The 27338-nt window shown below is 43.5% G+C and overlaps 1 protein-coding gene across 1 annotated transcript; it reads left to right on the forward strand.

Annotated features, from left to right (window-relative positions):
* Positions 1–27338, forward strand: NTAN1 (N-terminal asparagine amidase). Its single transcript, XM_075284890.1, has 10 exons — positions 1–150; positions 3140–3242; positions 12108–12173; positions 18457–18562; positions 18674–18747; positions 21235–21288; positions 23094–23147; positions 24203–24300; positions 24691–24804; positions 27158–27338. The coding sequence occupies exons 1-10, from the start codon at positions 70–72 to the stop codon at positions 27326–27328; spliced, it is 921 nt and encodes a 306-aa protein (XP_075140991.1). The 5' UTR covers positions 1–69; the 3' UTR covers positions 27329–27338.

Below are 27338 nucleotides of genomic sequence, written 5' to 3' on the forward strand. Positions count from 1 at the left end.
GCAGCTGCCTTGGTTTGACAGAGCCCTTATAGAGGAAGTTTGGCAGCAGTCATTGGGAGTTTTGCGGTCATGCCTCTGCTCATTGACAGTCGGAGTCTCGATGTCAGCCTGCCCGCCGCCCGGATACTACAGACGTGTCCTCAGCTGGAGGTGAGAGGCCCCACCGTGTGTACGAGGAGGGGCTCATAGGTGACGCTGCTCTTCTCCATTGTCGGGAGACTCCTGCACTGGACTTGGCGTCTATGTAACCTACAGTCTGGATGCTGGAGTAGAGCTCTGTTCACACTTGCGTTTTACTAGGACGTCTCCATTGAATTTATTGCATTAAAAAAAAAACACAAACCACAACCTCCATTGTTTTCTCATTGAATTCAATGGTGCAAAGAGATGGTGATTGTATAGGAGATGAACCAGCATGCAGATCTGTGGGATTTGGAGAGAATTTTGCGAACTCCTCAGATTCCTTTGTGTGAACATACCCTTAAGTAGATGTTCACCATACCCTATTTGTACCGGAATACAGATCTTGTTATGGGGACGGTTTTTTGCACGGGTTGTGACCTGCAATCTGGTTTCTAAATCTGCAGTATGCGGCTTTAATTTGCAAACCTTTACCCCAAATTTCACTGCTTTGGTCATAGCAGGGTGAACTACACAATGAATCCACGGCTTAGTCTGCATATTACATATTTATATCTTGCTGCAAATTTATGGAAGTGGAAGTGCCCTTTAATTTATCAAACCCCCTCCCCTGTGTATTTTGGGTGGGGTACAGGCCGCTGTGTGATGCCGGGTTACATTCTGTGTCTGCTGAAGGCTATAATCTTCTATAGATGATAATCTGTAATCTACAGACTGGTCAGGTTATTGGGTCATTTAGGATTAAAAGGGTGAGTTCATCTAAAGCAGATTTGTTGGAGAGATTTCTGTGTCTGTCCCATGCAATGAAATGGGGCTTGCAGAAGTCACACTTCAGAAACATCCCCTCTCATATGAATGAAACTGACATTTGGACATTTCTGAAACCTCTATATTGCTATATGTGCAGTGTTTGTAATATGTTATGTGAATTGAGCAATAGTGTGCTTGTGTAACCACTTCTAGGAGACTGGCCGAGCTCACTACTCCTCTATCAGTCCCATGGAAGTGGCTGCACACTACAGCTCCATTCATATGGAGGAATCTGGGACCCCCATCTTGTGACTGCTCGGGGTCCTAGTGGTGGGACCCACCCAGCAATCACACTTATCCGCTACCCTATGGATGTTCTGTGTTTGTGGGAAAACCCATTTTAGGCTAAGGCCCCACGTTGCGGAAACGCAGCTTTTTTTGTTGCAGATTTTATTGAGGTTATTTGAGCCTAAGTCAAGAATAGCTACAAATGGAATTGGAAAGATCTAGAAAGCACTTGTACTTCTAACCTCTGCTCAATCTAGTCCTGGCTTTGGCTCAAAAAACCGCAACAAAATCTGCAACAAAAAAAATCTGTTTCTGCAATGTGGGGCCTTAGCCTTAGTCTAGAGTCACGCGCTTCCTGACCACAATGGGTTAGCCATTGTGAACTCTCCAACAGCGACTTACAATAGTAGCACAGAGGAAGAGATGTATATTACTCACATTCATATGCTGTGATGGAAACCCACTGCATAAAGTGACCGGCCCTACAGGTATTAAATTCATGGCAGGTCAAACATTGCTGTAGGTTTCAACTCTTGTATAAGGCTGGATTTAAACGGTGCATTTTTGCCAAAAATACGCTTGTGCTTTCATATAAAAGTTGCACGTGTTTTTCAGAGATATATGCAGTTCATATATTAAAGCACATGCATTTTTGGCAAAAAAATGTATGGTATGAATGCAGCCTAATGCAAAGCCTGAAAGATGTAAGTGGCCCACAGAGATCCCTGCAAGTAATCTGCAGCAAAAGTAACCCCTTTTCAGGTAGTTTTTTCCCCATTAGAGAACACACAAGTATTTCCATTCCCAAATTCTGCAGCATGTTCACTGTGTGGCCGTCGTCCAAGGGTCGTTGTGAGTACTGAATGAGCCCACTCTGTCTCATGCTTGCCTTGATGTGCCATTCAGTATTTGTACAGCATGTTGTTGCTGGCCCCTTTCCCAGAATTAGTAGATATGTTGTCAGATTACAACACTTAATATTTCAGCAGACAAGGCGGTGTCTGGTGCCCGTACTGTGACATCATCTATTAGGCTGGGCTACTACTTTTACATAGTAGTGCATGAAATGGTTAAAAACCTTTGACATTATAGAGTTTATCACTTTTCCTGTAGATGGAGGAAACATTGATGGGTAAGGCTGGGTTCACACGACTGTTATTCGATGTCCATTGCTCTTGTCCGTCACAGGGTGAGAGCAATGGACATTAAAAGACATATCCAGACGGAGCTGCCTCCATTGAGTGTCTGTCAGCAATATTTCCATTATGTTTTTTTTATACTTTTGGACATCATCTGCGATAAAGTGAACAAACCTGACAGTAGAAAGTGTCCATCGTGTTTTTTTTTTTTTTTTTTTACACTAGATTTAGTGGGACTGAACATAGCTGGAGGGGGCTACATATGTGTCTGTTACTCTACAACTATTAATGTCCGTTGTTGTCATTTTATGACTGATGACAGCAGTGGACATTAATAAGGGTAGTATGAATGTAGCCTTATTCTCCCCTCAGTGTTTGACGCCTGTGGTACTATGCACATCAACAGTTATTGCCATAGCACCATGCTTACGCTATCTATGTTCACATCTGCACCCCAGTATTGCACGGACCACCAAAAATTGTAAACACCAATGGCGCCCAGCGGACCTCATTGACTATAATGGGATCCATCAGGTATACTTCCTTGCAAACTGAAACCGCTGGTCGAAAAAAGTTGGAATTGCAGCACTTTTTTGTCTGCCGATTTTTGACAGTTATTGCAACAGAGTCTCCAAACGGAGACTCTGACGTAGATGTGAATCCAGTCTTATCTATACATTAAAAACATGTGACCTGGCCCCTTTGTTTTACTTCTAAGCAGGGCTCGTTCTAGTTATGCATTGCAAACGGCTTATAAAAGTTTTACATTTCTTATAATACAGATAGTGTTTTATGGCTTCTTTTACATGTGTATCCACTAGGAACGGGCCAGAAACTTAAAAAGCCAACCCATTCAGATAGTCGGAGCTAATGGATTTCTCTATGTGCAACAGCGGGAACTTGCTGCAACAACCCCAGCTGACAGTATGTATCCTTCTTCATACCTGCATTTTGTGACCTAAGGGTGAATTCACACTACGTAAACGGCAGCTTATTCAGAATGTAAAACACGTTTAGAATCAGCGCGTATAAAGCAGCTCCATTCATTTCTATGGGAGTCTGCATACGAGCGCTCCCCATAGAAATGAATGGGCTGCTTTTTTCACTACGAGCGCTCCCATTGAAGCGAATGGGATGTGCTCGCGTGTACGGCTCGGCATGAGCAGAGCTAGCCGTACAAGCAAGCACATCCCATTCACTTCAATGGGAGCGCTCGTAGTGAAAAAAGCAGCCCATTTCAATGGGGAGCGCTCGTATGCCGGCTCCCATTGAAATGAATGAGAACTACTTTATATGCCCTGATTCTGAACGTGTTTTAACGTTCAGAATCAGGCAGCGTATCAGTAGTGTGAACTTACCCTTACTTGTTCTCTTGTGATAAGCGTGGACTTGCATTAGTGTTGCCCCTGCTCCATCCTATTTTGGATCACCAAATTACCTGTGAAGGGGAACTTAGCAGATTCATGAAACCCTGAACACAGGCAGCAGGACAGGCTTCATCATTACAAGGAGACTTACTAAGCTAAATATGCCAGAATTCTGACTTAACTTGTGCCACATATGTTGGCGTACATGCCTTGCATCACATTTGTGTTTTAGACACTTTTTCTGTCTTTTTGACATGGTGTATGCTGGGAAGAGGGCATGAACTCACATGACAGGGGCATTGTTTAAAGGGGTTATTCAGCTTCCAAAAATTATCTGAAACTCTATCCACAGCAGTGCTATACTCCATGATTCCTTGTGTAGCCTTTGCTGAGCTTTATTTTACTTTAGACTCCTTGTGTCACTGTTCTTTACATGCAGTGAATCTGTGGATAAACTACATTTCCCATGATGCATCTGCCACCTCTCATTCTCTGTGTACCCCTCCCTTCTCCACTCTCCCCTGCAATGAAATCGCTGGTAAGAAATCACTCCCACATCTGAAGTCACATGATGCTGTGGTGTTTTATTTGCAAGCTCACTCCTTTTTTCCCATGTGAGCAGCAGAGAGTAAGAGCAATCATGGGAGAGAGGTGAATCATGGGAAATGTAGTTTGTCCACAGATTTATTTCATGTAAATAACAGTGATACAAGGAGTCTCAAGTAAAATAAAGCCAAGCAGAGGCTGCACAAGGGAACAGTGAGTATTTAGAACTGCTGAAGATGTATTTGCAGATATTTTTTGAAAGCTGGATAACCCCTTTAAGATGTGACTGGACATGCTGAAATTTTATCATAACCCCTTCAATATTTGACAAGTTATCTAGTTTTTTTTTTTTTTTATCTGTTTTTTTTTTATTAGTATAGACCATCAATATTAGATCTGTAGGGGTCTGATACTTGGGACCCCTGTCGCTTAACCCCCTGCCTGCCGGCTGCGTCCATTCATTCCTATGGGTGCGTGCTATTCGAAATGGGAGTTTCAAATAGTACTTGCACATCTCTAGCTCTCAGTAATGTTTTATATTGTAACTTGCCCACTAGCCATACAACTGTATTGGTGAGTGTAGGTACTGCAGCACTGCTATATAGTCTTAAATAGGGCAGTGTTGCAGCACCTACACTTGTCTCTACAGTTTGTATGGATCGGGAGCAGCACGGTTCATGGTATGTAAACATTACTGAGAGCCACACTCTTGGTACAGGTCATCTAATATTGATGGCCTAACCTAAGGCTATCAATAATAGAAACCGGATAACCCCTTTAAAGCTAAGTTCACATCTGCGGCAGTATCTGTTAACTATAGCAGAATGACGGATGCCAGAATACGAGACCACAGGATCCTATTAAAGACAGTGGGATGTCTTTTGGTGTCACTTTAAACATCCAGGGCTTCAGTTGTTCTGCTACTACAGTATAATGAAGCAGATGTTCAACTAGCGACTCTGACTCCTTCATAAATGGCTGACAATAACGGTCAGATAGCAACATTAACAATCCTCTATTTCATTAAAAAGCCAGTGACTGAATTCCTATGAAGGTTAATATGTAACAAATTATATAGATAATTATTTATACAATAGTAGTAATTCTATCATATCATTAAAAATAATTACCTAATTTATATCTAGAATTAAAATAACTTCTCATTTTGAAGCAAGAGGTGGAGACAGTAACTTCATTCCAAATTCAACTCCACCCTAAATATACCCTGAGCCTATCGAATGTGGTTTAGTAAAGTTTTAAATGGATTTTCCCACCAATGTGATAACTTACAGATGAATGGATGTCAGACCACTCAGACCTCCACTGGTCAGAAGAACAGGGAAGGAAGTGGTGATCGGACAGCACACACATCACTCCATTTATTGCATTGGGAGTGCTGGAGATTGCCAAATGCGCTACTTTAGTTATCTCCGGCACTCCCATTGAAAGTCTCCCGTTCTTCTGATCAGTTGGTATCTGACCTTTACTTTTCTGCACGTTATCTCCTGTCCTATAGGTAGGGAATAAACTTATTTTGTGGGAAAACCCCATTAATAGTCCTTATTTATAGTACAGTTGCGCTCCAGTATTCTGGTGCAAATTAATGTTCTAAACCCAACAGATCAAATGCTTTATATCTATCACGTATTGTGTATTCCTGTGATCATGTTGGTATGTTTTGACAGAATTATTAAATGTCTGCCCTTGTTTACTCTGAAACACTGAGATATAATTCTTTGTATTGAGGGAGTCTGTTGGTGTTTCATGTTGCTTGTAGTCAGGGCAGCATGGATCTACTGACAGGTGCCCATTAAAGTGAGTTGCCAGTGCAGCAGTTATGGTCCTCACAGGTCAATGCTACCTGTATGTACACCAGCGTTGTGTACAGTATATGTTGTTGCATCCCTTGTGTATAACTTTCTGTGCTGCGGTGGACAGCCGTCAAGCCGGGAAAAAACGCTGACTGCCAAAGGGTTCTAGTTAATAGATCTCTGGCTTTAGGGATGATTCACACTAGGATTGGTCATCAGTGTTTGAGACCAACCGCTAGGAGGTAGGTAGAGGAAAAGGCGCTGTAGCATCTCCTTCACTATAGACACTTGGACCCATGTACAAGTGACAAGAAACATAATCTGAGAATGCCATGTGAAGACATTGACCCAGCAGTGGTTATAGGGACATTTCAGCTTTGAAGGTGGTAGAATTGTGAATGCTGCTCTGAAGTATGTAGGTTAATTTTATATACTGTATAAACTGTAAGATGAGGATAAGCTTTTTATAGTATGTCATGTTATTCTCACCATCTCACAGTTGGAGTCTGTGTAAGTCAGATAACTGTATGTAGACAGCATGGCTGGACAGTAGAGGAACCCCTGGGTCTACGTTACACTATAAAGCTAGAGTTTCATGCTGCAGGAAATAGGATGAATGTCTTTCTAGTCTGCAGCGGGTTACAGGCTGTAACGTTAAACCTCTGCTATTCTGGTTGTGGATTTGATACTGCAACTTATTGTCCTGGTGCTGACACTTGTCATGTGTCATTCATGGTACAATGACAAGAGCATCCTTGGGGGGCAACTCACTGGAGCAGGCGCCTCGTAAGTGCGGCTGTTTACAAGGCATCTGTACATGAGAAACGTGTTAGCTGTGTTTCAGGGATGCCTTGTGTTCACATTTTGCTGTAAAAATTTAGAAAATCATCATATAATTATTACATATTGCTGTAATAGTGGGGGTTTTTGTGTGTGCGTTAAAGGGGTTTGACCATGAATGGAATTTACCCAGCATCAGTGACATTTCCTTGAATTGTAGACGTTCTCTTTTCTCATTTTCTCCATTTGCCACCATGATGTTTCTTGCAGCCACTAGTCATTTCTGCAGAGTCATTTCCACAAAAATCCTTGGGTTCTTAACATTTCCATCATTCTGTGTATACTGTGCCCCAAATAATGTTATAGTCTTCTTGAGGGCTCCCACAAAATATAATCTCCCATAGTGGCCCCCACACAATATGTTGGGATCTCTTCACTCCTTTGTAGTCTAGTGCGATAGATGAGTGTAGACGCAGAGTCCTCCTTTTAAGGTCACATCCGAGGTCACATGTGCTTGTATTGCTGGGGGTTGTTTGGATCCCTGACAGTGCATAGTACTGCTGACACCCTTACAACAGGAGTATTGCTGGTACTACTCATTGGCACTGTTGCTGCATTTATTTCTTACACTCAAAATATCCGGGGGATTCCTTACAACAAAATGGCCACTCTCACTGTATAGACAAAAAAGTGTGTATCCTAAACCCTCACCTCTCCTAAATTTCCTGACTCTCTTGTACTAGCATGGCTTCTGCCATAGAGAAGAATACATGGCTTTTTTTTTTTATTCATCTCTTATGCTCCGTAATTTTGATATAAGACGGAAGAAGAGCAAAATCTGTGAGTAGTGGCGTAACTAAAGTCTTGTTGGCCCGGGTGCAAACTTTTGTCCGGGGCCCTCTACCCCTTCCTAGATTGAATCCTTGATAGTGGCGGTTACGAAGCAACATCTCAGATACTTGAAAGGGGTACAGCTTTAGTATCCACAACTGCAGTTATCAAGAATATGGTGAGTGAGCAGCGCAGCACCTGGCATGTAAACAATACTGGGTCAGTGCTACATGCTCTGCAGTGGACCCCACACAGTATTATGTGCTCCACAATAGCCCCCAAACAATATTGTGTGCTATACTGTGACCCCTAAACAGTATTATATGCACCAGAGTGGCCCCCACACAGTATTATATGTTCCACAGTGGTCCCCACACAGAATTATATGCTCACAGTGGCTCCAGCTCAGTATTATGTACACACCCGTGTCCCCCACTCTATTATTTGCTAACCAGAGGCCCCCACACAGTATTATGTTCTTACAGTGCCCACCTCCCAGCCTGAACTCCTTCCATTCTCCCCTCTTGTTCACACAAAGCCTACTCCCCCATATACCCCTATTGCCCACACACTGCCTGCGCCCCCTTGTCCCCCTCTTGCTCACACATAGCCTGCACCCCCATTCCCCCCTCTTGCTCACACACAGCCTGCACCCCCAATTTCCCCTCTTGCTCACACACAGCCTACACCCCCATACCCCCCTCTTGCTTACATGCAGCTTGCACCCCCATGTCACCCTCTTGCTCACACATGTTCTCTTCTCTCCTCCTCATCTTCCATAAGTCTCCTTTCCCAACAGCTTCCTCTTCCTGTGTAACACCACTCTGTCCTGTACAATCCAGAATAGCTCCGCCCACACAAGGCTCTGATCACATGGTCATGATATCATCAATGGTCTTTTAGCACACTAGGATTTAGCATCTACCACAGGAAGAGCCCTGGAGTGGATGTTCAGCCCAGGACTGGTAAGTATAAGCATTTTTTTTTATTTTTATACCCTTTCCCTGGGCTCACATGTAATGGGAAGGGGCCAAGTCAGGCCGCTTTACATTAACAATATGTATAGGGGGAGCAAAGCTTTCCTCGACCACTGTCATAGTGGTCTGGGGCCCTGGCCATTTCCAGCTGGCCCGAGGCCGGTCAAGGTCTGCCTATAAGGAGATGATGTGAGGATTATTATAGCTAATTTGTGATTCTTTTTTATTTGTTTTGATTCTGTGTTTAGTAGTCCTTTACAGCATACCTCCAGTCATAAATGAACAGTACAGGTGATTATATGAAACTTTTGTAATGTATCTTATTAAGGAGTTCTGTTTCCTTCTCCACTTTTCTACTGCTCCTTATCTTCAATCTGACTGCTTGTTTACATAAGATTCATATTTAGCCTCAAACACTGCTCTATGAGGAAGGGAGAGATAGAGGAGGACTCTCCTGCTGTCTGGTTAATTGATATATTGCCTCATCTGTGCACTCCCAGCCTCTTATCTACAAACCCAGCAGTGTTTTAAGAGCAAGGAACAGGAGAGTGTAGCAACAGCAATTATTTTGAGTCTTTTCTATCCCCCTTTCTCCTACATATAGACTAATATCTAGAAAGTGACTGTCTGAAATGTGGAAAAGAAAACATATTTCTTTAAGGCAATGTATTACAGCTTAATATTTGAAACTTTTTTTTTATAATGTTATTGGCCATTACAGTAGTCTCCACCATATGTTCCAGTACTGGATTGGTAGCTACTGACAGCAGTATAACTTGATGTATAGTTGTAAAAAATGGGAGTCCAATGGCTGACATTCTCACGTGATAAAAGCAGGCGGTGAGAGACAGGAGACGTCAGATTTGTCCTCATTGTGGCAGATTAGCATTTTAAAGGGAATGTATCATGAGATGCCTCTGCAGAGCTTTGGAGCTCATGGATAAGCCAGGCTTTGATGTTTATTTTAGCAATATCTTGACTACAAAACTAGGATTTATTCCAGTGTCAGTGCTGCTCTCTGTGGTGTTACGCTGTAATGAATATTGGATATCTGCTATCAATGTGCATCTTTATATTGTGAGGTTTTTTAAAAACGACCATACAGGAAATTTGTAATGGTTTCAAACCTCACTGCTGTGGGTTGTGGCACATATATATTAGCCTCTGCCCCTGACTTTGTCTGCGGGTTGTTGGCGTCGATGATCCAGCTTTATTTAGCAAATTGCTGCCGTCGATGGTTTGCCTGCTCCGGCATTTCGGCAGCTGTTAAGCTATCCTGCTGCTGAACTTGTTCCTCACACCGTGCCTGTGATTGTTCCAGCATCTCAGTAGCTCGCTGGGACACCATATTAATGAGCGTGTTCTTGGCGTTGATGATCCGCATGCTCCGGCGTTTCGGCAGCTCTCAAGCTGGGCTGCCGCTGAACTTGTTTCTTGTACTGTGCCTGGGATTGTTCCGGCATCTCAGCACCTCGCTGGAACATCATATAATGAGCGTGTTGCTGGTGTTGATGATCCACCTGCTCCGGCGTTTCGGCAGCTGTCAAGCTGGCCTGCCGCTGAACTCGTTCCTGGTGTTGTGCCCGTGATTGTTCTGGCATCTCAGCAGCTCACTGGGACGTCATATAATGAGTGTTTTGTTGGTGTTAATGATCAGCCTACTCCGGCTTTTCGATAGATGTCAAGCTGGGCTGCTGCTTAGCTCGTTCCTGGCGCTGTGCCTGTGATTGTTCTGGCATCTCGGCAGCTCACTGGGAGGCCATAGAATCAGTGTGTTATTGGTCTTGATGATCCGCATGCTCCAGCACCTCTCAAGCTGGCCTGCTGCTGAACTTGGTTCTTGCACTGTGCCTGTGATTGTTCCGGCATCTCAGCACCTCACTGGGAAACCACATAATGAGCATGTTGTTGACGTCGATGATCCCCCCTCAGCTGTGCTTGAGAAGAGCTCTATCGACTTTTGGCTTCCTTCATAGCTGTTGTTGTTTGCAACAAAATTAGATTCTCTTTTTCAGGCATGTTAAAAATTGGCAAACTGCCAATTTGGATTGTAAGTGTTTGGCCATGTTTGTCAGCAGTGCCTGGAGCAGATCAGATAATATGCAAAGCTGTCTACACACTGAGGGTTAGTGTATGTTTACACATAGAGATAACAGCCCTGGCTGAGAGATAAGCCTGCTGCTAAGATCTGTTTAATATAGTATGTGAACCTAAATTCATAACTGTCATGAAACTGTAATTTACCGGGATAAAAAGTAGCCTATAGTTTAATCAAGGTTTCAATCTATCTATGCACCAAATTTCATTCAAATCCGTTCAGCCGTTTTTTCATGATTGAGGAACAAACACACAAACTTTCACATCCTAATCCTATTAATATTATAAAGTTGAAAGGTTGTGAGTTTGGATGTTTGTGGGTTGGTGTGTTTGTATGTTTGTATGTTTGTTCCTTAATCACACTCAGTCACTTACCCCAAATCGCCACCGTGACCCTCCAAAGAACCTTCCGGCACAGCTGTAGCAGCTGGCATTCCGCCAGCACTGGTCTGTGCACGCACCTCCTATTGGTGCATGGCAGGGTGTGGGTGGGCTCTGGAGCCAGGACTGCGGCACCATAGGTTGGGGGCTGAAGGTGGGCGTGCCGATTCAGCAGGGACACAGTGAGCAAGATGTCGGTAGCCCACATGCCAGCCAAATGAAGGTCTTACTAGCTGTGTTGGCGGCTGCTGTACCAGGATACATTTTGATGGGGTTGTCCCACAGCACTTATCTGTTTCACACAGACTTGATCCAAACGATAAGTAATGTATAAAGTAGATGTTACAGATATGAGATATTAGTCATCTGGATGCCTGCCTTTTTCTATTCAATTTTGTGCAGCTTTCTGCACAGTGTAAACAGTGGAATGCAGAAAACCTGGTGTGGATTTTTATGCAAATAATCCTTACTCATTCTCCTGTCAGTGCGCTGTCAATCTGCTGTTCTAGGTAGGGGCAGTCAACAGCGGTCATAACATACCTGTGGCCATGACTTTAATAAACGATAGATACAAAAACTGACTTTCTTTCCTTGGCACCGCCTTTGCCAGTCCAATAGGGAGAGCCCTCACTCTAAAGTGCTTTGGGCACAACTGCTCCCTCTGTTTTGAGCAATGGACATGGCATTCTCTTAGTTGGATGCTATAGCCATCTATCTCAACAGATGGGAGAAAATGTAGAGCGGCTTAGTGCATAGTGCCCAGAGCACTTCATAGTCAGGGCCCGCCTCTGTTGCACTTAGGAGAGCAGCGCTGGGGTGAAAAAAAGTACATTTTTGATCTATTAGTTTGCTTGTTTTGCCTACCCAGGTCTGTCAGCCATTTTGAATTCACAAAATGGTTGAAAGACTTCCCTAAGTGCGTTATGGGACTCTATATTGTCATGTAATTTGACTTGCTAAGTATACAGAAATGAAATGTCCATTTCCTCCTTTATTTAGGTTCAATATCGATCCTTGGGTCGGAGGATGCAACTACTTGTCATATCATTGTTCTTAGGCACACAGGTACAGAACAGACCGCTAGAAATGTCGCAGTAGTTCAGTGATGGACGACATACATGTAATGTACACTTTCGGCTCTGCTAACATCTGTGTTGTGGCTTCTTTTTATAACGCAAGTTACAATACGCTGCGTAATACATCACATGACTGATACAGACAATGCTGACTGACTCAATTTCTTACTCAGATTCTCTTTTTCCCATTTAAGTATATAAAAAGTACAAAAAAAACTGAATAAGGGACCCTTCACACGGAGTTACGCTGCGCTCATTCTGAACGTAAAAACGCGTTCAGAATGAGCGCGTAAAAAGCAGCTCCTATTGACTTGAATGGGAGTCGGCATACGTGTGCTCCCCATTGAAATCAATGGGAGGCTTTTTTCCCTTATTGCTTTCAATGTGATACGTGCGTAATACTTTGAAAGCTATAGGGAAAAAAGCCTCCCTTTGATTTCAATGGGGAGCGCTCGTATGCCGGCTCCCATTCAAGTCAATGAGAGCTGCTTTTTAAGCGTTCATTCTGAACGTGTTTTTACGATCAGAATGAGCACAGCGTGACTCTGTGTGAAGGCTCCCTAAAACTGATTAAAAAGTTACATGTACTGCTGAAATGATGCTTAAAAAAAGCACAACTCATCCTGTGAAGAAATGCCCTTAATTTCAATTTTTTTTTCTAAAGGGTTTTTTATCATATAAAAATTATCCAAACATGAAGCGCTAAATAAATTTGGCATGTAAAAAACACGTTTTGAGTAGAGGTGAGCGAGTACTGTTCGGATCAGCCGATCCGAACAGCACGCTCGCATAGAAATGAATGGATGTAGCCGGCATGCGGGGGGTTAAGCGGCCGGCCGCCGTCAAAGCGGAAGTACCAGGTGCATCCATTCATTTCTATGGAGCGTGTTGTTTGGATCGGCTGATCCGAACAGTACTCGCTCATCTCTAGTTTTGAGTGTTTTAAAATGTGTTTTTGTTTGACAATAGAAAAAAGATGAGGTACAAATGAATTTACTGTGATAGTGACCCACAGAATAAAAATTTCAGATTAAAAATATGCTAGAATTTTTTTCATCCCCCCCCCCTTCCAAAAAAAAAGTTAAGAAAATTAGTGAATAATCTATGGTACTATTGGAAATACAACTTGTCAAGCAAAAAAAGTAAAAAAAAAAAAAAAAAAAATTTTTAGAATGTCAGTGGGAAAAAAATTGGGTTAATGAGGAATCTCTCACAAGGGTAAATGGCAAATGTGCCATGAAACACCAGGAGTATTGCCTAGAAAACTCCATATACTAGCTAGACTTCTGAAGAAGTTTTTGGATACTGGATCTTTTTTCAAAGGAATCTTCTTCTTCACTGATGAGGAGCAAAAACTGACACAGCTCTCTACAGATGGGCGTCTGCATGTCTGATATCACTATTGGGTTAGACGTGAGGTAGCTATATAGGTAGCTCTAGAGACCGAGTTTTCTTTCTTGGGAAGAGCTCATCTCCATACTTTTTTTCCCAGGGAGTATTGCCTTGATCTCCACAAGGAAAACCAGAACTGTCCAAGAGCTTGAAACATGTAGAACCCTTCTGTGGTTTTCTTCTACTAGCACGATAACATATTGTATCTCTTCTCTCTATCTTATAAAAATGAATTCTTGTCTGTCTGTCTGTCTGTTCTCTAATGCGAACCAAACGACTGGACCGATCTTCACCACATTTGGTACAGAGATACATCAGATATCTGGGAAGGTTTAAGACGAGACTCCAACTCGCTCGGACGTACCGTTGCTGAGATACAGCATTCCAAACACAGTGCCCCCCCCCCCCCCTTAGCCAATACAAACCTGCAAGACTTTCACTCATATTCCAACTGCAATACACACGGTCACTCCACATGCACAATACAACACTGATATCCAAACTGAGATACATGCATCAGAGGATTAGATACACAGATCAGCACACAGTATCACACGCCACAGGATTAGATACACGGGTCTGCACACAGTCCCACACACCAGAGGATTAAATACGCACTTCTGCACACAGTTCCACACACTGAAGGATTTGATACGTGCGTCTGCACCCGGTTCCACATGCCGTAGGATTAGATACATACGTCTACACACAGTTCCACACTCCAGAGGATTAGATACGTGCGTCTGCACACAGTTGTACACGCCATAGGATTAGATACACGCGTCTGCACACAGTACCACATGCAGTAGGATTAGATACGCACGTCTACACATAGTTCCACACGCCGAAGGATTAGATATGCGCCTCTTCACACAATACCACACAGGGGAGGATTAGATACGTGTGTGCACACACTACCACACTTTGGAGGATTAGATACATGCCTCTGCTCGCAGTACCTCAAGCCAGAGAATTAGATACGCGTCTCAGCACACAGTATCACACGGGGGAGGATTAAATATGCGCGTCTGCACACAGTACCACACAGGGGAGGATTAGGTACGCGCGCCTACACACAGAACCACATGCCATAGGATTAGATACGCGCGTCTGCACACAGTACCACATGCCGGGGGATTGGATACGCGTGTCTACACACAGTTCTACACGCCGTAGGATTAGATACGCGCCTCTTCACAGAATACCACACAGGGGAGGATTAGATACACGTGTCTTCACACAGTTGTACATGCCATAGGATTAGATACATGCATCTGCACACAGTACCACATGCCGTAGGATTAGATACACGGGTCTGCACACAGTCCCACGCACCAGAGGATTAAATACGCACTTCTGCACACAGTTCCACACACTGAAGGATTTGATACGTGCGTCTGCACATGGTTTCACATGCCGAAGGATTAGATACAGGCGTCTACACACAGTTCCACACTCCAGAGGATTAGATACGCGCATCTGCACACACTTGTGCACGCCATAGGATTAGATACACACGTCTGCACAGAGTACCACACGGGGGAGGATTACATACGCGCGTCTACACATAGTTCCACATGCCGAAGGATTAGATACGCGCCTCTTCACACAATACCACACAGCGGAGGATTAGATACATGTGTGCACACAGTACCACACTTTGGAGGATTAGATACATGCCTCTTCACACAGTACCACAAGCCAGAGAATTAGATACGCGTCTCTGCACACAGTATCACACGGGGGAGGATTAGATACGCGCGTCTGCACACAGTACCACACGGGGGAGGATTAGATACACGCGTCTACACACAGTACCACATCCCGGAGGATTGGATACGCGCGTCTACACACAGTTCCACACGCCATAGGATTAGATACGCGCCTCTTCACACAATACCACACAGGGGAGGATTAGATACGTGTGTGTGCACACAGTACCACACGTTGGAGGATTAGATACATGCCTCTGCACACAGTACCACAAGCCAGAGAATTAGATATGCGTCTCAGCACACAGTATCACACGGGGAGGATTAGATACAGCTTTACTCCAGGTATCCATAACAACTGATCACAGGTTTTTCACTGATATCCAAAATGAGATACACATAATCACATGACGCTTATGGACATACACACAAACCACATACAAAATACATCAGTGCAAAATTGGACAATTCTTATGGGGCCACTACACAAACATAACATGTAATATACCCGCGCGAAGCCGGGTCCTCCCTCTAGTATCTCCCTATATTATAAAATGAATGTCTGTCTGTCTGTCTGTTCTCTAATGCGAACCAAACGACTGGACCGATCTTCACCAAATTTGGTACAGAGATACTTCAGGTATCCGGGAAGGTTTAAGACGAGACTCCAACTTGCTCAGATGTACCGTTGCTGAGATACAGCATTCCAAACACAATGCTCCCCCCTTAGCCAATACAAACCTGCAAGTCTTTCACTCATATTCCAACTGCAATACACACGGTCACTCCACATACACAACCCAACACTGATATCCAAACTGAGATACACGCATCAGAGGATTAGATACACAGATCAGCACACAGTATCACACACCAGAGGATTAGATACACGCGTCTGCACACAGTCCCACAAACCAGAGGATTAAATACGCGCTTCTGCACACAGTTCCACACACTGAAGGATTTGATACAGGCGTCTACACACAGTTCCACACTCCAGAGGATTAGATACAGGCGTCTACACAAAGTACCACACGCCAGTGGATTGGATACATGCGTCTGCACACAGTACCACATTCCAAAGGATTGGATACACGCATCTGCACACAGTTCCACACACCAGAGCATAAGATATGCACATCTGCACACAGTACCACATGCCGTAGGATTAGATACGCGCATCTAAACACAGTTCCACGTGCCGTAGGATTAGATACGCGCCTCTTCACACAATACCACACAGGGGAGGATTAGATACGTGTGTCTGCACACAGTACCACACTTTGGAGTATTAGATACATGCCTCTGCACACAGTACCACAAGCCAGAGAATTACATACACGTCTCAGCACACAGTACCACACGGGGGAGGATTAGATACGCGCATCTGCACACAGTACCACATGCTAGAGGATTAGATATGTGCATCTGTACACAGTACCACACAGGGGAGGATTAGATATGCGCATCTGCACACAGTACCACATGCCAGAGAATTAGATACGTGCATCTGCACACAGTACCACACGCCAGAGGATTAGATACGCGCATCTGCACACAGTACCACACGCCAGAGGATTAGATATACACGTCTGCACACAGTACCACATGCCGTAGGATTAGATACACGCCTCTTCACACAATACCACACGGGAGGATTAGATACATGTGTCTGCATACAGTACCACACTTTGGAGGATTAGATACATGCCTCTGCACACAGTACCACAAGCCAGAGAATTAGATACGCGTCTCAGCACACAGTACCACACAGGGAGGATTAGATATGTGCATCTGCACACAGTACCAAATGCTGTAGGATTAGATACGCGCATCTGCACACAGTACCACACGCCAAAGGATTAGATACGCGCGTCTACACACAGTTCCACACGCTGTAGGATTAGATATTTGACTCTTCACACAATACCACACAGGGAAGGATTAGATACGTGTGTCTGCATACAGTACCACACTTTGGAGGATTAGATACATGCCTCTGCACACAGTACCACAAGCCAGAGAATTAGATACACGTCTCAACACACAGTACCATACGCAAGAGGATTAGATACGCGCATCTGCACACAGTACCACATGCCGTAGGATTAGATACGCGCGTCTACACACAGTTCCACTCGCCATAGGATTAGATACGCGCCTCATCACACAATACCACACAGGGGAGGATTAGATAAGCACGTCTGCACACAGTACCACATGCCGTAGGATTAGATACGCGCGTCTGCTTACAGTTCCACATGTCAGACGATTAGATACGCACATCTTCACACAGTTGTACATGCCATAGGATTAGATACACGCATCTGCATACAGTACCACATGCTGTAGGATTAGATACGCGCGTCTACACACAGTTCCACACGCCGTAGGATTAGATACGCGCCTCTTCACACAATACCACACAGGGGAGGATTAGATATCTGCGTCTGAACACAGTACCACACTTTGGAGGATTAGATACATGCCTCTGCACACAGTACCACATGCCAGATAATTAGATACGCGTCTCAGCACACAGTACCACACGGGGGAGGATTAGATACGTGCATCTGCACACAGTACCTCACGCCAGAGGATTAGATATACCTGTCTGCACACAGTACCACACGCCAGAGGATTAGATACGCGCGTCTGCACATAGTACCACATGCCGTAAGATTAGATATGCACGTCTGCACACAGTTTCACTTACCGGAGGATTAGATACGTGCCTCTTCATACAATGCCACACTGGGGAGGATTAGATACACACATCTGCATACAATGCCACACGGGGGAGGATTAGATACACACATCTGCACACAGTACCACACGCCGGAGTATTAGATATGTGCATCTGCACACAGTACCACACCAACAAAGATTAGATACTTGCGTCTAAACACAGTACTACATGGGGAAGGATTAGATACAGCTTTACTCCAGGTATCCATAACAACTGATCACAGGTTTTTCTCTGATATCCAAAATGAGATACACATAATCACATGACTCTTATGGACATACAAACCGCATACAAAATACACCAGTGCAAAATTGGACATTTCTTATGGGGCCACTACACAAACATAAAATGTAATATACCTGTGCGAAGCCGGGTCCTCCCTCTAGTATTGTATACATCACAGTTGTTTTTGCTTTTAGGGAGTGGGGCTACTTGTTTAGCCCACTGCGATGGATCAAATTCGGAAACTGAGGTGGAAGCCATTGTGCAGGCTGTAAAATCATTAACAAAGACCACAGAAGGAAGGTGGGTTATTACCCTTACCTATGGTACATGGGGCAGAAATTTTCCACCTCCATTGGAATTGAACTACGTGAATGTGAACTAGTGTTTTTTTTTTTTTTTTTTTTCTTTCAGGCTAGAACTGCACATGGTTGGAGGTTTCAATGATCAACGCCAATTGTCACTGAAACTGTCACGTGAGCTTCTTAGTAAGTTCCCTCATTGTAAGTAATCTATACTTGACAGTCCTGGCTGTATTTCCATGTGTCCTTGATCAACACTGTTAAATATACACTACATTGCTGTAGGATCAGCCTGTGACCTTCAATCCATACATAATACATTGCAATCGTGATATTTGTGCACAAATGCTAAAATTATGTCCAGTGGTGAACCTACAGTGTAAAGGGGTTAACCTGAACAATGGTATTGAGTCATCAGTATCAGATTGGTGGGGGTCCATCACTTGGCACCTCTGCGGTCAACTGTATGACTAGGTCAGAGTTCAGATGACCACTGCAGCCTCTGAACTGCTTAGTAAGCACAGCACCGTTTATCATAGAGGGGTTGTATTTGGTATTGCAGCTGAATCCCATTCATTTGAGTGGAGTTGAGCTGCAGTTAGATGGTATAAAAGATGAATGTCTCATCGCTGACCTGTGAAGCAGAAGCAGTACATGTTCAAGCAGAGGATCAGCAGGGGTGCTGGACCCCCCTCCATTCTGATATTGATAGCATTGATCAGTATTAAAATGCCCTAAAACCCCCTTAGATGATAATTGTACAACCTGTGATAGGGGATCTAATTCAGACACAGTACACTAACATTTCATGAACTGTGCTGAATTAGCCGAACATATGCATTAAATAAGTCAGCTGAGGTGTTTGCCTGCAGCTTGCCCCCCTCCTCTGCCTGCAGCTTGCCCCCCTCCTCTGCCTGCAGCTTGCCCCCCTCCTCTGCCTGCAGCTTGCCCCCCTCCTCTGCCTGCAGCTTGCCCCCCTCCTCTGCCTGCAGCTTGCCCCCCTCCTCTGCCTGCAGCTTGCCCCCCTCCTCTGCCTGCAGCTTGCCCCCCTCCTCTGCCTGCAGCTTGCCCCCTCCTCTGCCTGCAGCTTGCCCCCCTCCTCTGCCTGCAGCTTGCCCCTCTCCTCTGCAGCTTGTCCTCCTCCTCTGCCTGCAGCTTGTCCTCCTCCTCTGCCAGCAGCTTGCCCTCCTCCTCTGCCTGCAGCTTGTCCTCCTCCTCTGCCAGCAGCTTGCCCTCCTCCTCTGCCTGCAGCTTGCCCTCCTCCTCTGCCTTCAGCTTGCCCTCCATCTCTGCCTTCAGCTTGTCCTCCATCTCTGCCTTCAGCTTGTCCTCCTCCCATGGCTGCAGTTTGCCCTCCTTTAGCTGCAGCTTGTCCTCCAACCCCTGGCTGCAGCTTTTCTTCCTTTTACCATTATAAGCAAAAACATGCATGCTCAGCCTTGCATGCATGTTGATTGTAGATTCAGGAGAAATAGTTGATGGTTGAATAGAGGTTTAGTTGTCATTTTTATTGATTTAAATGACAAATTTTCACTACATTTAAAGGGATTCTGTTACCCAGGTAAAACATATGAAACCAGCAACCCAGAAAGGGCATGCTCAGGTTGTTGTAATGTTTTGGTTCTCGCCCCCCATGAATGTGCCTCTGCTCCAGAGCTATTCATTTACTTCACAATATGCAAATAAGCAGTCTTTGTTGCTCCAAAATGCTACACCCCACACTGCCCAGAAACGCCCTCCTTCCCTTCTTTGAGTGACAGAGCAAGGGAGGAGATAAAGAATAAAAGAGGTAAAGGAAGGCATGTTAGAACTGTATGGGGCGTAGCAGTTTGGAGCAAAGGAACTGCCCTTGGTTGCTCATTTACAATTATGAAATAAATGACTTGGTAACTGAGGCACAAATTTCCATGGAGGAAAAAGTGTTGTGCAGTTGAGCCTGACCGATCTGTGTTATTGGTTTAATATGCCTCACGCTGGTGACCGACTCCCAAATAAAATATAAAAAAATGGCCCCGTCTCTTTAGCGTTGCAGGCCAGCTCTTGTGAAGTGAGCATGCGGGAGCCGTTCTGTTCCTCTGACAGCCGGGATCCTTATGAAGGTTCCCAGATTTGTCTCTGCACAATAGCTATTGAGGCTGGTTGAAGGCAGACAGTCAAAAACAAAAATCTAAACACTCCTCTGGCGGAAAGGGGTTAAGTTTGTACACAATTGAAAGTTACTCTATAACCCAAAATCCGCCTCAAAATTGCCCCCAAACGCTCCCATTTATTTTAATAGTAGTCGGCGGCAAATCTTTTTTTATCTAGTCAAAAAGTCATGAACTATCTCCTGGCAGATTCTGCTTTGCAAAACCCATTGTAGTAAATGAGAGGTGGCAAAGGAGTGCAAAAGCTAAAGTCTGCCTGACTCCCATTGAAATGAATGGGAGTGTTCGGAGGCTGTTATGAGAAGGCTTCTGCCTTAAAAATCAGCCTGCAAAAAATGTTGTGTGAGCATAAGCTAACTCATTGTAGTGGAAAAAAAAAAAGAACAATGGGCACCCACATTGTGGGGACTCCAGTAGTTATGCCAATTTCATATCAATATGCCCTAACTGTCTATAAAAGGCTATTCACATAGTCTGTACTTGTGTACATGGTTTAATAGCACAATTCTCTAATCCTTTGTTACAGAAGCGTTTCATAAACAAGCAGATGATGTCCATCTTGTCACATTTTGTGTCACAGGTACGTGACTCTACATTGTTCCCAGTTTGTTGTTCCATTGGATTGTATATCAAAATCTATAAATGTTACATAGTTACATAGTAGATGAGGTTGGATAAAGACATCAGTCCATCAAGTCCAACCTATAACCCTACAATCCCCTACAGTGTTGATCCAGGGGAAGGCAAAAAAAAACCGAAAAAAAAAAAAAACATGAGGCTCATGCCAATTGCCCTAAAAAAAAAAAAAAAAAAAAGTATGTGTGGGTGTAAACTGCAATTTGGGCACATGGCTATGAGTAAGGGGCATATTCAGCAGCTCCGAAACGCGTAAGCTATGCTTTTGTATTTCCATATGGATCCATTGTGTATACAATTTTAATTGGATGAAGTAAAGGTGAAGTTTTATTCTACAAACTTTGGCGCTGGAGGTTTTTATTCATCATTCATTGTGCACTATATCCTCTTCAGTCGGGGATTTATCCGGAGCAGCCTACATAAGTATTTTTCCATTCCTTTTCTATATTTCTTTGGGTTTGAGCGGTTTTTTTGATAATATATTTAACAGTAATATATTACAGAAGGAGACACACATAAGCTGAGAAAAAAAAAATAGTAGGAATCCATAGCAGCTAGGAAGAAAAGAGAGAAGATTTCAGGATCATTTAGTTCTCTGTGTTGAGTGATCTTCGCTTGGTCTGATGTAGATTATGTAGCCTGACAGTTGTTCTAGCGGATGGGCTCTCTGTCGTTTGGTTTCCCCGGCGGACCAGAACGACAGAGAGCCTGGCACAAGTGTGAACCTAGCCATAGATAGATAGATAGATAGATAGATAGATAGATAGATAGATGAGAGTGTAGGGCTTCATGTAAGTGTGTTCATTTAGAATACCTATGGAAAAAGCTACGAATTGGATCTGATAAATAGAATATTTTCTGTCTTGCTGATTTCTTAGGGGAACATATTGGACAGGCTTATAAAGCTCCCACTAAACTCAATAATAATTCTATCTTGGTTCTCCCTAGTGGTGGTTACTGCACACAGTAAGAATTTTCGCTCGTGGTTGTATGTAGGAAAGCCATTTGTCACTAGAGTTTATTTTTTATGGGACAATTGGGGATTGAAGAACCCCAGTCTGATTTTGAGCAGGAAATTATAAATTTAAATATAAAATAAGTCTTGGAGCCTGATGTTACATATACACCTTAAAGGGGTTTTCCAGGATTTCAATATCGATGACTATACTTAGGATAGGTCATCCATATTAGATTGGTGGGAGTCCAAGGTTTCCTCATCAGAGACTTGTCCTATTTGCAGCCCAGTCCAATTCAAGAAAATGGAATACAGCGTTCTGTCTAGTATTCAATGAAAAGGGCTGCAGCACTCATCTAAACACCATGGCCTCTTTAAACAGCTGATCGGCAGTGGTGCTGAGTACCATTAATATAATATTGATGATCTGTCCAAAGGATCAGTTATTAGTATCATCCTCCTGGATAACCCCTTTAATAGGTGTAAGGCAACATTCACATCTGCGCTGGAGTCTCCAACGGAAATCCACCGAAACTCAGTGGAGGAAAATGTCCTGCTTGGAGGATTATTAGTCAATGGGGTCTTCCCGGGCTCTGTATGTTACCACTGTTTTAGCATTCTTCCTCTCAGCGGTCTGTCGGAGGACTTGAACAATACAGGGACAATGGTAGTGTAATCCTGGCATTAGTGGCACATTTTTCTGTTCCCAGTTTAGTATACATAGGAATGCCTACAACCTCTTGTATAAAAACATTTTCTTGTGTTTAATAGGATGTAATTTCTGTTTATCTCAGATATAAATGACAAGAAGGAGAACGGTATTCACCTTCCTATTATATATGGAATAGGTAAGTTATAGGGGTATAACTATATGTACAGGGGTGTACGCAGAACTTTGTAAGGGTGGGGGGGTTCAGAGCCATAAAAGTGGACATATCCATGTGTATTGCCATACTTAAAGAGGACCTTCCATGTCCTCATGAATGTGTGGTTTTATATGCCGCTAGAAAGCGGAGTCTGCTTTCCCAGTATGCACCCCAGTGGTGGCGATATCGGTGGCGTTTGTTTTGGCACTGATATCTCCCCACTGTCAGAAGGGCGTTCCTCCTAGCTCAGCACCACCCCGACATTGCTTGTCCATAATCTGACCCGTCCATCAGACCGCTAGATTGAGAAGTGTGGTTTATCGCTCCTTAGTATACATTTCCATTCCCACTCCATCCGACACCTGGCATTGTGCTTGGTGATGTCAGACTTGCATGCACCTCCTCTGCCATGGAAACCCATACCATGAAGCATCCGAGGAAATCTGCAGCTCTGCAGTTATTGAATCAGCAGAGAGTTGGTGACTTTTCTAATTTCCTGCGCTATTCATCACATTACCTGGCCCCCGCACTTTGTGACTTTACGTGGTTTGCCCGCATTTTGTCTCTAAGTTGCTGTGGTTCTGTAATGGTCCAGGCACACAGAGTAAACGTGCGCTCATTATGGCAAAATACACGTGTAAAGAATGTCATTGAAGGCAATGGGAGTCTTATTTTTACACGTGTATTCTTTACACGTGTATTTTTCCTAAATGAGCGCGCGCTTACTCCGTGTGAATGGACCCCAACATGTCCATTTTTCAATAATATCACTCTAGGATATCTAGGAGGGAAGATTTCACCAAGTGACTACTTGCACCAGTGACGTCCTATTACTATACCTGATAGAATTCAGTGAGCTCTTTATATAAAGGCGACTCCATGGCTAGGGACAGGATTTTCTACTGCAGAAACAATGGGACTGAATGAAACTCCTGAATTCGATGACCAAGTGCCTGGGCCAATACTTTTTATCCACATAGTATATATAGATTTATTTATGTATCTGCTATAACCCATTCTGGTTATTTTTCATTCAGCGGTAAATGTTAAGACTGGAGAAATTTACAATGCAAAATTTCCAGACCGGCAGCCAGATGAAGATTTGCGCTCCGCATACATCCTGACAGGAGGAAACGTAAGTGGTCTTGGTATCTATGTATTGTATGTTTTGGCGGCATAGACACTGTATAATACTGCATGCAAACAAACCTATAGAAGTCTAGATATCTAGATTAATTTACTCCCCCTCCCATAATAACTAAATGATTGTTCTTTGCTGTCTCATCTCTTTGCCTTAGTGGTAGATTTTTTGTGGGTTGTCTAATATTTTGTAGCTTATAGCATCCCCTTACTTATTCTTTCTCCTGCCATGTACTTCTACCCTTTGGGCCAGTTTCTTTACCCTCACCTTTCCTCCTGTATGTTTCTTTACCACACTGCGCTGCTTTTTGGTATCCAGATTTTGGCTAAAATATCATCTTGCTGTAATAAAGAACTAACCCTGGTGTTGACGTCTTGGTCTTAGATGGTGAATATTTATGATGCAGAAGCGGAGCAGGTGAACATTGGGCCTTACTCCTGGACTCCTTTCCCAAATATTGAATTTTGGCTGAATCAGGAGGACAGTCAGATACTAGAAGTGAGTATATGGCGTAGGAGGTCAGCGTATGCCATCATGACAGTATAAAAACACCGACTATAGGGGCATACGAGTATTACAGTATTGCTGCCCTCTATAGCCCTCTGCAGCATAACAGAGGCACTGCCTCCCTGTTTACATCTTGGGAGACAGATTTGCATATTCTTCCCATGTTCCTTTGCAGTGGAGCAACTATGGCTGTATAAGTCTCCACACACCTGAGAAGATGGTCTCTCCCTAAGGATAGACGTTATCCCCATAATCAGGGCTTGACTGGACATGCTGCCCATCACAGTTATGGTGTTTGCTGTAGCTACCACTAGGGGGAGCTCTCTGCATAATTATACAGGTCTGCACAAAAAAAAATGTCCAGCTGTTTTGCTTATTCCACTTAATCTTTGTTTTTTGGTGTGCTGAATCCGAAAATGACCTCCATTTTGTCTTAGAACATCTCGTTTTCTGACAATTTAGGTATCTGTGTTAAATAAGAGAATACCTCAAAATAAGTGGAACTAGACTTATAAAATTAATGTTTTATTACAATTTTTTCATGAAAATCCTTTTTTGAACTGAAATGAGCCACTAACACACTAAATACTGTTCCTTCTTCCCTGTGAGGCTCCTCGTGGTTCATTTACGCTTGTGAGTAGTATCCAACAGTAGTCTGCCATCATTGTAATGATCCATTTTCCCTGGATCCTTTCCATCTCTTTAATGTCTTGGTGGAATCGTACCAAGTATTTGAAGCATTCTCCAGCTCTTGGAAGTGATTTTACAAATTGCGTCGTCAATCCCAATTTTATGTGGAGAGGTGGTAGAAGAACATTATGGGGAGGTACCAAAGTTTCTCAGACGAGATTTTTATTTTCACCTCCCTCGGCTGCCATCTCTTCTTGGTCCAGTGATTTTGTCGGTCTCAACAGTTCCATGGACGCAGAAAACAAGGGTATTTGATATAACCAGATTGTTGCCTGAGCAGCACACACAAGACCTTCAAATCCCCACACACTTGCCAACCATGGTCTTCATATTTAAGTTTACAGCAATGGAAGCGTAAAAACCCCTATTGTGGAGTAAAACTGCGTTGAGACTTCTTTTTGAAGAATTTATAAAAAAAAACCTCCCAAAGTCAGAATTTGAGTCGTCATCTGGTTCAGGTATGACTTCACCTTCATAGGAGCTAGGTATCTCTTCCAAGGTAGCAGGGGGCTTCGATACTGATATATAGGTGCCATGGGGGTTAACATGCCATTTGCACACTTCGAGGCACCCAAACTTTGTCTTGATTTCCAAGTTTGTCCAAAGTTTATCAAAGCATATATTTTTTCACAAAGTCTGTAATACTTAGCTGTTGCTTCAACACTGTATATTTACCACAGATGAAACAGAAACTGGCGAGTTAATACACTTTCGCGGAGGCATAACATTGGGAAACTTGATTGAAGAATGAGGAGCTAACACGAACTGCGATGAAAAAGTGTGAACAGGCTAGAACCAAGAAAAAAACTTTAATCAAGCGAGGGCATATCAGAGCCTGCGTGTTCAGCTTGCTACATGTTGACGCTGGTCTCCATTAGCTCACTCTGCAAGTTTTTCTTTGAGAGTAAGGGTAAGTTCACACGGTGTTTATTGGTCCGGAACCTGAGGCGGAGGCTGCCTCAGGTTCTAGACCAAAATACGGGTAGCTGTGACTGGATACTAATGTAGTGCACCGGCATCCAGCAATCCGGAGCAGAGTGTCTTCAGGCGGATGTGGCGAGGTGAATCCGCCTGAAAGAATGGGCATCTCGCGTCTCGAAAAAAGAACTGACTAACTCCCATTAATTTCAGTGGGAGACGTTTTTTTCGGTCAGGATTTTGAGGTGGATACGGCTTCAAGATCCTGACCAAAAAACCCTCTGTGAACTTACCCTTAAGGTTTTTTGGCATTTTAGATCTTAAATGCACTTATGTGAATTAATTAATACTAATTTGGCTAAAAACCCATAATATAAAAAAAAAAGCCAAAAATTTAAAAATAATTTGATATATTTGAAGACAATTTAGCATTTTTTGGCAAATCCTGACATCTAGGAGTTTTTTCAATATATTTTTTTTTGTTTTCAACACACCAAAATACCTGGAAATTAGATGAAAATAATCAAACGGCTTTTCAGTCGCAGACCTGTGTTATTGCTCCCATAGTGCTCAGTAATAACTATATAAAGTCCTATAGGCAGTGAGTCGGGATATAAGGGTTGGTTGACTGAACTATTACAGCACGGCAGTCCCTTATCTGCTATCATGTTTGCCATGACTATCGTCGCTGTCTTGTAGGGATGGCAACTCTAGACTGAATTCTCTTATTTTGCAGTGTTTTTCCACATCTCCTCAAGCAGAACCTCCACATTTTGTCCAACATATGAAATCTTCACTTCAGTATCTGAAGGACAATCCACATCCTCAAATATCTGTATTTCCTAATGGAAAGCCTCGCTCCTATAAGAAAAAAGCTGATGGGCAATGGGAAAGGATCAAAGACTGATTATTATTGT

Source organism: Leptodactylus fuscus, chromosome 8 (genome assembly GCF_031893055.1).
Source record: "Leptodactylus fuscus isolate aLepFus1 chromosome 8, aLepFus1.hap2, whole genome shotgun sequence".
In the NCBI taxonomy this organism is placed as follows: domain Eukaryota; kingdom Metazoa; phylum Chordata; class Amphibia; order Anura; family Leptodactylidae; genus Leptodactylus; species Leptodactylus fuscus.